Below are 12,473 nucleotides of genomic sequence, written 5' to 3' on the forward strand. Positions count from 1 at the left end.
TTAATTTAAAAAATCTCTCAGTGATTATAAAATCATTAAGCTACCTTCATCTACATGTACAGTGGGTATCAAAAATCCTGTCGTCACTCCTACCTCTCCCTCCACAGACTCTGAAGATCTGAGTAATGAACCTGCAGCACACATGCTTTTGCCATTAATATGAGGCCACATGAAGCCATCAGTTTTGGTTGCTACGGCTTCACACTGATTTTCAAAATGCATGGACAGAAAAGTAGGTGAGGCGACAGGAGTGTTGATGCTAACTGTAAAAAGGAAGATGCAGGAATCGAATACAAATCTACTCCTGCAAATAACGAAAACGTAAGAAATTTTGCTATCTCCGTTTCGTCATCTATCTGCATTCCACTTACTAAAATTATCGTGCCTATTATCGGTGTTAGTATCATCTTACTTCCAATGTAACTAAAATAATCTTTTTAGAGATAGATTTACCGATATCAGTAATATGCGTTTCAAGATCTTTCTTGCCTTATCCAATAAACATTTTTAGCTTTCCGACATATTTTGTGATAATATATTTTTATCCTCTTCACTCTCTGTGCATTTGTGATTAAGATGACTTCTCTCATGAAAAACATCCTTAATGTCATTTTTCCACCATTTTATTTAGAAGTTTTTGCATGTCGACTATTCAATATCATTACACATACTGTGGCACCTTTATACACCATTTAAAAACTATGTCTGTGCATCATGAACTGTCTGATTAATCGTTTCCAGTCGTAACTAACTATGATTATCTTCATTTTTATCAATTTTTTCGTAGTCTGAAACTGAAATTTAAGTTATTGTCACTGAAAATAATGTTATATAATTATGGTAATACAAATAAGATTCACTTTGGGTGGAGGAGGAGGAGGAGGAGGAGGTTTCCTTTGGGAAAGATTAAACTTTTTAAATATCTCAGCTCTAGGATGTCTATCTATCTATTGCCACACGCCTCAATCCCGTTTGGGGTGGCCACAAACAAATCGCCTCCAAGTCGCCCTGTCCCCCGCCATCTCACTGCTCTGCTCCCAACTCACACCCCCCTCTCTCATATACCTCTCCACCCCATCCCTCCATCTCATCCTCGGCCTCCCCCTCCCTCTTCCCCCCTCCACCTCACTCACATACACTCTCTTCGTCAGTCTTTCACACTTCATCCTCTCCACATGGCCAAACCACCTCAGTGTGTTCCTCATAACGCTTCCTATCACATCCACATCCACACCACAACGCTCCTTTATATCCTCATTCGTCACCCTGTCTCTCCATATGACTCCACAGGCTCCTCTTAAATAACTCACTTTATTTAATTCTCACTTCCCTCTGGGTGCTTTACAAGTACACAGCTTGGGTGAGTCCACCAGTACTGAAGGGGGTACTGAAAACTATCTCTTACCACCCCTGTTTTAAAATATTCTCCACAACTGAATTAAAATGATTTTTTCTTTTTTTATGTGTCCGACTCTGGGCATAGGCTTCACAGCCTGCTATCAAGGCCCAGCAGTCCTCCTACATACCATACACCTCTACATGTCACCATTTCGGCGCTAACACCCACCGTCCATATTGAATACATGCTAGGGCTGTCTCATACAGGACTGGTGTATTGGTATTAGCTGGGGTATTTTTACGACATGTCGGCGGGTCTTCTGGTAGATCAGTAAAGCCTGATTTAATGAAATTCAAATCCTTAAACTGTTCCCTGCCCCAGCCGGGATTCGAACCTGGGTCCGTAAGGACTGCAGGCCACCTCTCTACCGATTGAGCCACCGCCTCCCCCTAAATCCTACTACAGCACTGAAAGATTCAAGGAGACTGTTTCTAACTCTGCAAAGTAAAATCGTTATGAGATAAAGTTGATAATCGTATAATAAGGACTAGTTGTAAACACATACAACTTGTGTTTCTTATGACGATACAACAGCACTCTGCCAACTTGGACTGCCATCTTGTTAAAACTTCAAACATCGCAGTGCAAGGTTTACAAAGACCTTTTTCACTCTTTGGGTGCATAGGGACTTTTTATGCTAAATAATAATCGTCTTGAGTTTGGGAAACACTGTATAACACCGAAACTCCACAATCGCAGAACAACGGTTATAGACATTTTAATCGTTTCAGTACAATAACGTCTTAATTTGTTCTGGACTTGTTTGGAAGTCACTCTTTATGGTGATGGTATGAATGAATACTATATCTAAAACCCCCAGCTGGATTAATCTCCCTATCCAAAAATAATCTATGGAGCCAGCGAGAATAGTTTGCAATGTCCCCAGACTTAAAGGCTTTTACTCAAACCCAAACACCCTAACACACACACACACGCACACAAAAACAACAACAACAAGTATACACAACCCAAATACAAATCCACTGCCACAGCCATATACATCACGCACATAAATGCCAGAGTCACTCCCACATTCACCACAAAATCAATACACCTACACACTCTATACCCACCGCCATTCAACTTTTAAGCCTCGCCCGATTCCTATGTCATGGCCTCCCACTCTATGGACGGTGGGCGAGGGGGCGGGGTTTAAGAGACAAAGTTTCCTGGTGGTGAATATAATGCCACTCAGTACTATATCGAGACCCACAAACAACCTAAACACCATTGTCATGCACACAATCACCCTGGAATACTTGACCACAACAATTTACTTTTTATTGCATTCCCACCACCCTATTAACTTACAATTTATGAGAAAAAAAATAAAAAATAGTGATACTGTATCATTCTGTAGAGGTCGGCTTGCACACACGTGATATGGATGGTCACCTCTCTTATTGTAGTGAATAAACTGCCCACCGCTAGGCTATGTCTAACCCTCCAGTTTAATGAGCATTCACAAAGCTAAAAGGAAATATATGAATTTTGCCAGAAACACAAATAATGCCATCGAACTGAAGGAGTGAAATACCTTACCTGTACTCAAACGCCACGAATCACACACACACACACACACACACACACACACACACACACACACACACACACACACACATACACACACATACACACACACACACACACACACACACACACACACACACACACACACACACACATCACAACAAAAGCCAACAGAATTCAAAAATTATTCTTACATCATTGCCGTGGTACCACAGGATGAAGGGCGGCGGTTTTGGACTGTACTTGACAAGGCAGGTCAGATTGATGGCTGATCCTGCATTGATGTAAAGGTCAGGTCCACCCAGCACCACTGTCTCTGGCTCTGCATAGAAAGAGAAACCATAAGAGCACGAGAACATAAGAACACAGCATATAGACACAACACCAACACTACAAAAGAACATAAAAATGCAGATCAGCTCAGTGCCACAGTCAGAGGCTATGAGGATGAAAGCTGTCATTTGAAGGGCATGAGAAAAATAAACCATAAGCGGACAAGAATAAAACACCAAGGAAACGTGAACGTAAGCACAAATGGACATTACAACAAAGAACAGGAGAAGTCAGGTTCGCCCATCACCACAGTCTCCAGGTCTGGATCCTGATACTCAAAAGCGGTTTTAAGTTGTGACAAGGAGCATGTCTTAACAAATTTAATATTTCTCGTGACATTCCTACTACATCATATGTCCCCTGCATTTTGTTTAAATGTTACGATATCGTAAACTGATCATTAGTTTGTCAAAGACTTGGTACAAGACCAGGTAATTTGTGTCAGCCAATCAACGTCTCAGTGCAGGAATGTAATACCTAAAGAGCGCCGAGCCACGCACACAGGCAACCATCCAGCTTGGAGTAGAATTTGCTGGCTCAACGTTTTGACTCGTTAGTGGATAATATGAGTCACATGTTCCTTGACGAATTATTTACTGATTCTTTCTTTGTGTGATAATAACCCTTTTTTTCATTTTGGTTTTCCCTCCTTCCCTAATTTTTGTTTTTGTTGTTTTATTCTTTCTTCATTGCATCTCGTCCATATAAATTTGCTATTTATGAATATTTCTTTACCATTTCTATTTATTCAGTTTTTCTCATCCCAGTTTGATTTCCGCACCCCATTTCATTCCTTACTTCCTTTTTGTTCAGTCCCAGTTCTTAAGTCTATAGGGTGCAGAAAGTTTGCATATATATATATATATATATATATATATATATATATATATATATATATATATATATATATATATATATATATATATATATATATATATATACTTTTTTTTTGGGGGAGGGGGGACGTTCTGCTATGACACTCTCTGCGGCTGTTGTAAGACACCCAATTATATCTGACGTCAAAAGAGGGTAGTACTGATGGAGTGAGCACTTACGACATTCGCAGGCAAGATATGACTGCTAAAATGAATTACTGCACTTCATCATGAACACGAAATTTTGCTAACAGAGTTCGACATAGCTCTAATCTTTCACCGACATTCTATAACTTACACAGACATGACATTCTTCCACCTCAACTGCCTACAAACATTGCCTCATATTCAGTGGCATAACCATAACAACCTCACATCAAATCGCAGACACAGCCTGCACAATGCAACAAAATTACTTCAACATACTGCAAGCATGGGACGATGACAGCAGGCTAGCAAAGACTCCAGCTAAATCCACCATCACAATCATCATTAGCAACAAACGGCACAAGTACACTCCTAACATCACATTTAACAATGTACACTATCTGTACCAAACACATCCTCCAGTAAGACCTCTGAGTGTTATGTGACACTGAACTCACAAACATGGACCACGTACTATATACATCGAGAAGTGGTGCACCCCCGACTAGACGCACTCGGGGCAATTACGGAGACAGACTTTGGGGAACAAAAATAATATTCTCCCAACTCAACAACAACAACAACAAATCTGATCACTGTTGTCCTATGCCTCCCCAGCATGGGCCGCTACCAACTACAATATCATGCAGACCATACACAACAACGCCATATGCATCATCACTGTCTGCACCAAAATTACTCCTGTTACTCACTTTCACTTTAAAAATAAAGTACTCCATGTTATGGAATATCTTGATAAGACAGACACATAATTCTGTGGCAGCCTGTGCTATCACACAGCAGCCCCATCATTACATAACGGAGTCACACAACACAACTAGGCACATAAAATAATTACCAAACATTACCATACCTTCTTCAACAACATCCCACCTCCAGACATTCCAACACTACCAGTGAAGAAACAACTACATACTCATTTCACACGCAGGGCAATACAACATGAGTTTGACTCTCCTATCGTTTTTTTTTTTTTTTTTTCGTGACGGGAACAATTTGCATGCTCCTGGCCTTTAGTTCCTTCTTCCATGCACAAAAAAAGAAATAAAAAATAGGTAATTACAAGCCCCAACCCTCCTAGTGTTCACCCATCAGAGGTAACCTTAAACAAAGCTGATCGAGTACACCTAGTTAGAACATCGACCAGCTCTCTTTAGTTACTAGCTCACATCTGAGTTGGGTGAACTTACAGATACACGTGCCCCGCTTGTAGAACAGTCCACATAATACACTTAATGGAGCACTGCACAGATCATGCCACACACAGACAAAGACACAATATCAGCGATGTAAAGAACCTATGGTACGACCCAACGTGGAGGCATTTGCTTGCTCGCTGTAGACGGGTCTTCTTGGCCAGGCAGACCGAGGTTAAACAACAGCAACATAGTCAAAAATTATTTGATTATCTTGCCCCTGGGGGATTAAAGGTAAGTCATAGGGATGGAAGAAGAGAGAAAGACGTGATAGCAACTAGAAAAAATTTCTCAAACATCATTTTCTTTTTTATTACAGTGAATGGGTGCATTCACACTGAGAAAGGAATGACACCTATTCCAAGGCAAAAGGTTCCATCGTGTTTGTCGGGATAAGACTGAAAGATTAACCTTGTATCCCATTTTATTTGGTCACATTCTGGATAGGCCGTTTCTCACGCCAAGACATATTGGCTACGTAATGAACACCAGCATAAGAATTATGAAGCGGGGTGTTCTTGTCCATATTTCATCCTGAATACCACGATCAAACAACCTGCGTAAGTAGTACATTTCGGGCTCAATGTGAATCTACTGCCACGAGCAAAACTTCGTCGACAGTTCCCTGCATGTATTAAGTTCTTCCTTTCCTTATTCTCGTTCCTCCCCTGAGATCAGTGTATCTTTCCTTTTCGTACTCTTTTGTTATGCGCTTCACAATGTTATCACATAAAAATATCACCACAGCAGGCAGGGAAGTGTCGGTTAATTTTGATAGTGATAGTAGCACACAGCTGTGTATTTGTTTTATTATGTATGGACTTACCGACGACTGAGAGCCAGATGGGATGTGCAATGGGTGGCGTTGTAGCCACCTGACACTCATACTGTCCCGCGTCTCGCTCCTGTACATAATGGATCTTAAGCAGCCAGTCCTGAGACCCTGACTGATGCACCGCCTTGAATCGGTCATCACTCGTGTAGGTAAAGCGGCCCACAGTTAGCAAGTGCAGGTCCCTGGTTCGCATCCATGACACCTGTTGGCATTAGAGAGCAAGAACGAAACATAAAATACGAGTTTAAGACGCGAACAAATATATAATCTGCTTCACTAAGAATCCTGATGATATATAACCCTTCTAGCCTACCTATTTGGCAACACATCCTTTGGATTCAATGAACCCCATGTGACTGAAAACTGAAAGAATAGGAAAAAAATGAATAATACATAAATTGTGTCTGTCTACCTAGCTATCTATCTATCTCTCTATATGTATGTATGCATGTATGTATGTATGTATGTATGTATGTATGTATCTATCTATCTATATCTATCTATCTATCTATATCTATCTATCTATCTATCTATCTATCTATATATATACATATATATATATATATATAGATAGATAAATATATATATATATATATATATATATATATATATATATGTGTGTGTGTGTGTGTGTGTGTGTATGTATGCACGTATTAGCCTTGGCTATTTCTGTTGATATGTTCGTCAAGCAACACATTCAGTATGACACGAAATCAACAGAGAACATAAGAAAAAGGAGAAAATGGATGAACCACAGACAGCCTTTCTTGTCTGCCGTGTTTCCCTTCCCGTTTACCAGATAAAACCCGTCCCGTGAGATAACAAGAAAATTAAAAAAACAAAACAAAACAATTCAAACTGTCTCTTGCCGGTTTCCCGACGACGCAGCGATATAGTATTTTACTTTCTCAGCTGTTTTCTGGGTCCAGTCTACTGTAAATGACTAAGAGATAAAAATAAAAAATCATCATCATCATCATCATCATCGGACCTCCTTTCCCACCCAAGTGCAGGGTGAGGAGTAGCAATAACCAGACAGCACAAACTGGCCCAATCCAAACAGGCCACACTTCCATTCATTCATCATTCAAGCCCCTGGAGTCCTGGCTCGACCGGATACGCCAAAAACATTCACCACATTCTGCAGCTTCACACAAACGTATCCGACTGATCAGTCCGGACGCCGCCATGCTCACAAGGGGTGCCATAATCCCTGATCATACACTTCTCACAACATTCATCCAAACAGCTCGATCTCTTGTCAGTTCCCTAGCCTCACCGACTTCCAAACCACTCTTCCTCAAACCCTCATCCACCATATCTCTCCACCTTCTCCTTGGCCTACCTCGCCTCCTCCCTCCTTCAAATTCGCTCATCCGGACCTCCTTTCCCACCGAAGTGCAGGGTGAGGAGTAGCAATAACCAGACAGCACAAACTGGCCCAATCCAAATAGGCCACACTTCCATTCACTCACATTCCACATAATCATACCATCTCAGGACACTCTCTTCGATTCTGGTGTCCACCGACTTCCTCACTCCACACCTTTCACGAATCACATTATTTCATATCCTATCCACCCTCTGTACTCCACATACATTCCTCAGCAGTCCCATCTCCACTGCTCTTACTCTTGACTTTTCATTTTCATGCCACAACATAGTCGCACACCCACATGTTAAAGCTGGCACTAACAATCCCTCATGTATGCCTTGTGCAGCTGCAACACTCAAGCCTCTGTTTCTTATCAAGGCCTTCATTGCACCAGCTGCTTTTCTTCCTTGTCCCTCTGCTTTCCACTTCTTTTGCACATTTTCCTCTCTTTTCTATCACCGTATCCAAATATCTGAACTCTCTCACCAATTCCAGTCTCTCTCCATTCACTGTGACATCGCACTGGGAGTCACCTTCTCTCTTAAGAACCATCACTTTACTCTTCCCTACATTTACCCTCAAGACATGACGCTCACAGACATCAGCAAAACTCTGCACTAGCCTACCAAGTTCTTGTCCGGTACTTGCAAGCAGTATTGCATCATCAGCATACAACAAATTTGAGATATTCCATCTATCACCATTCATTACCAACGCCATCCCTCTCTCCATTACTCGTGTTTTTACTTCTCTCATCACCCCATCCACATATATATTGAACAACCATGGGGACATCACACAACCTTGTCGCACGCCCACACCGATCGTGGACCATTCACTTAGATGCCCATTAACCCTTACACACGCTTTGCTACCATCATAAAAACTCATGACAGCACCTAGCAGCTTACCATCTACACTATACATGCGCAAAACTTTCCACAATCCCTCTCTCTCTACTTTGTCGTATGCTTTCTCCAGATTCATCAATGCCATAAACACCTTATGGTCCTTCTCACAAGCCTTCTTTGCTATCTGTCTCACAGCAAATACTTGATCCACACATCCTGTGCCACTCCTAAAGCCACCCTGTTCATCACTCACTAGGACTTCTGGTATCTCTCTTATTTTCACTATAATATTTCTTCCATAAACCTTGCCTATCACACTCAATAAACTTATGCCACGATAGTTCTTGCACTCACTTCGCTCACCTTTATTTTTGTACGGTGGTACAATCACAGCCTTTTTCCACTCTGCAGGCACAGTTTCACACATCCATGCCTTCTTACATATCTCCAACAAGCATTTCATTCCACTCTCTACTATACTTAAGCATCTCTGCATATACCTCATCAACCCCAGCTGCTTTCACATTTTCAGCCGTTTCACAGCACTCTTCATCAGTGCGAGTGTCACGTCTCCTGGCACTGCATTCCTTCTCTGCACACTCCCAAAACCAATCATGTTTACAGCCGCTTTGCTCTCTCTATTCCCATTCATCAGGCTTTCAAAATATTCTTTCCATCTGGTCCTTACTTCATCTCCATGGGTTAATAATTCTACCACCTGCATCCTTCACTGCATCACATTTCTTTCTGCTTTCACTTCTACATTTCCGCACCTCTTTCCAAAATAACTTCCTATTTTCAGAGTAGTTCGCATTGTTTTTCCTTCCAGATCATCATTTACCTCATTATTTTTCCTCTTCACTAGTCTCTTTACGTGTTTCTTGCTCTCGATATACTCACTTCTTATTTCAACTGAACCCTATCCTGTAACCACTTTAACCACTTCTTCCTCTTTTCCCCCACCACTCTCTTAACCTCCTCATCCTACCATGCCGTACCCTTCTTTTTTGTTGATACTCTTGCCACACCACACACCACTTCAGCATTCCTAACTAAGCAATCCCTATATACATTCCACAGGCTGGCCAGATCCAATTCATTCCAGTTCACTGATTCTAACTCGTCCTCTATATTGGTCCTGTAATCATCTGCCATTTCTTTGATCCTCAGCTTCTCAACTTTCAGTCTTTCTCCCTGACTGCTCCCCTCTCCCTTGATCCACCTCACTCCTCTCAGCTTGATCTTGCTTACCACGATCATATGATCTGATAGACCTCCACATCGTCCTCTCACAGCCCTCGTATCAGCAACCATTCCCATCATCGACCTCTCTACGAGCACGTAATCAATCAGGCTTCTTTCAACACGATCCCTGTTTCCTCTATACCATGCATATTAATGCGCATCTTTGTGTTTGATATACGAATTACAAATGCACAACCTCATCTCCTGACAAAAATAAAAATAAGGAGCACCCAGGTACCCTCAGCATCCCCATCCCACAGGTCTACGGGCTATGTATTGTACCCTGACGATGCACAGGCCTATCTTTCCCTGCCTATTTCCTTTGATATTCCTACATCCAACCAAGCTAAAAAGAAAAAAGAACTGCTAAGAAACGTGTAAACAGTAGTCAAATCTCTCTCTCTCTCTCTCTCTCTCTCTCTCTCTCTCTCTCTCTCTCTCTCTCTCTCTCTCTCTCTCTCTCTCTCTCTCTCTCACCGGCTTCCCGACGATGTAGAGTATCCTGCAGTTGAGTACAGCCGTGGATCCAACCCGGGCTGTGACATTGCCGGAGTGCTGGGCGTCTATGTAAGGTCCACTTAGAGGCACGTACCCCCACGACCCCTCTGCTGCTGCCTCGTCTAGGGCCTGAAGGATCTCTGCCTCCGTCCCTCCGTCCACTGGGGGGCAGAAGGAGGTACAATAGCAGGATAGGAACAGAGATTCTGGATGATGGATACAAACAGAGGACAGAAGGATGGGAACAGACAGGATGGCAGATTAAAAACAGAGACAATAATAGGACAGAAACGAACAGAGTATAGTAGGATGGGCACTATTAGAGGACAGACGGATGGAAGCAAAGACTGGATAGAAAGATGGAAACAGAGATGAAAGAAGGGAGAAAACAGTGGCAGGATGCAAAAATGAAAAATAAAAAGAGGGGCTAGGAGGATGCACACAATGACAGAATAGCAGGATAGGCAAAACGAGAGGACTTATAGACTGAAATGATGGGAGGATGGGAGAACAGAAACAAAGAGAGGATAGATTTTTTTTTTTTTAATGCTAGGAAGAAGGAGCCAAATGCCACGAGCCCACAATAATCGTTCCTTCCAAGAGAAAAACAAAATACAAGAGAGAGCCAAATTCAAGATCCGATCATTTCGAGATGCCTGAACACACTGCGTTTGAAAGACTGGAGATCATAGCTAGCAGGAAATACAGACAAAGGGAGACAGTTCCAGAGTTAACCTGTTGCATAAATGAAGGACTGGGAGTAACGGTTAACTCTTGCATTAGAGAGTTGGACAGAAAAGGGATGAGAGTTTGGTGCCAGACGGGTGCTACGCGCCCGTCGTAGAGGTGGAGGAATGCAAGCAGACAGTTCAGAGGAGCATTGACCATTGAAGCTGCAATAGAAAAGAGATAAAGATGCAACAGTGCGGCGAAGAGACAGAGGTTGAAGGGAGTCAGTATGAGGAGGAGAGTTAATGAGACGAAAAGCCTTTGACTCCACTCTATTGAGAAGAGCTGTATGTGGGGAGCCTCCCCACACATGAGAGTTGTACTCCACACAGGGGCGGATAAAACTTGTGTATAGAATCAACAATTGTGCAGGGGTAAAGAAGGAACGGACGAAAACAGAGAGGATAGGAGGATGTAAACATGGAGAGGGTAGAAGAATGGACCCAGTGGCAGGATAGCAGGATTAACACAAAGATAACGAAATCGATGGACAAAACAGACGGGATAACATGATGGGTGCAGAGGATAACATTAAGTAAACAAAGAAGTGGCGGCATTTTCTTAACGTTAGTCGTCACTGAATATTCTTCCATATGACACGCTAATACTCTCTTTAGTGTGATAATTTAAGTTCGTTAGTGGAGGAATAATTACAGGCTGGCGATAAGGGGCCAGATTCTCGTTAGATTATGAGGTCTTTATCACCAATTCATCATCAGTATACTTTTGCACTTAGCACTTTCATACTCTCTTGTGTGTTATTCTTAAGATATCCGTCTCCGTTCACTAAGGGTAACAGGGAGGTTAGCAGAAGCAGAATAGGCGTATAGTCATTGTATCTGATAAGAAGCTGTATTCTTGCTGACATATAATAGCACTTCTTCCTCAGCGATTTATTATTTATTAAACACCTGCATATTATCTCGCGTGTTACTTTTTTCCTCGTCACTCCTACGACCCGGGGATCTCTAACCGTTGCTGAATAAAGTCGTCTTGTGTTTTCCAAAATAAAGTCCAAAAGACCTACCTGGGCTGAAGGAGTTACTGAGAGTGGAAGACACAATTTTGAAACTGTTTCTAAAATCAACATACACGAAAGAATTAAAATGCAATAGTTATGCTAAACTTACCGAAAAGGAGGTCTCATAAGCTAATGGGAATGCGACTCGTGTAAAAACATGACAAATGTTACGTGATTTGCGACTGTGTCTTCAGAAAGGAGAGATCAAATGTAAAATTATATGCTGACGAAGTGCATTTAAGAAGGAACATGACGTGCTGGAGGTTTATCCCACCAAAACGAGCAGTATTTTGAAGACTGCAGACAATCGCAAACATAAAATAATATCTGAAATTATGGATAGAAAGAGTTGTGTAGTTTATGCCCAGAGTCAGACACATACATAAAACAAATAAATAAATAAATGTAGTTCCTCCAG

The 12,473-nt window shown here is 41.8% G+C and overlaps 1 protein-coding gene across 1 annotated transcript in view; it reads right to left on the bottom strand.

Annotated features, from left to right (window-relative positions):
• LOC145407109 (zwei Ig domain protein zig-8-like) overlaps positions 1 to 12,473 on the bottom strand; it is a 32,260-nt gene that overhangs the window by 12,386 nt on the left and 7,401 nt on the right. The window contains exons 2-4 of the mRNA XM_080278128.1: positions 10,285 to 10,466; positions 6,328 to 6,538; positions 3,124 to 3,251 (exon numbers count right to left, since the gene is read on the bottom strand). Coding sequence (XP_080134254.1) covers positions 3,124 to 3,251; positions 6,328 to 6,538; positions 10,285 to 10,466 — 521 coding nt within the window. The remainder of the gene's footprint in view (positions 1 to 3,123; positions 3,252 to 6,327; positions 6,539 to 10,284; positions 10,467 to 12,473) is intronic.

The sequence above is a fragment of the Coenobita brevimanus genome, chromosome 72 (assembly GCF_032717465.1).
Source record: "Coenobita brevimanus isolate Jiangsu-jjx chromosome 72, ASM3271746v2, whole genome shotgun sequence".
Classification (NCBI taxonomy): Eukaryota; Metazoa; Arthropoda; class Malacostraca; order Decapoda; family Coenobitidae; genus Coenobita; species Coenobita brevimanus.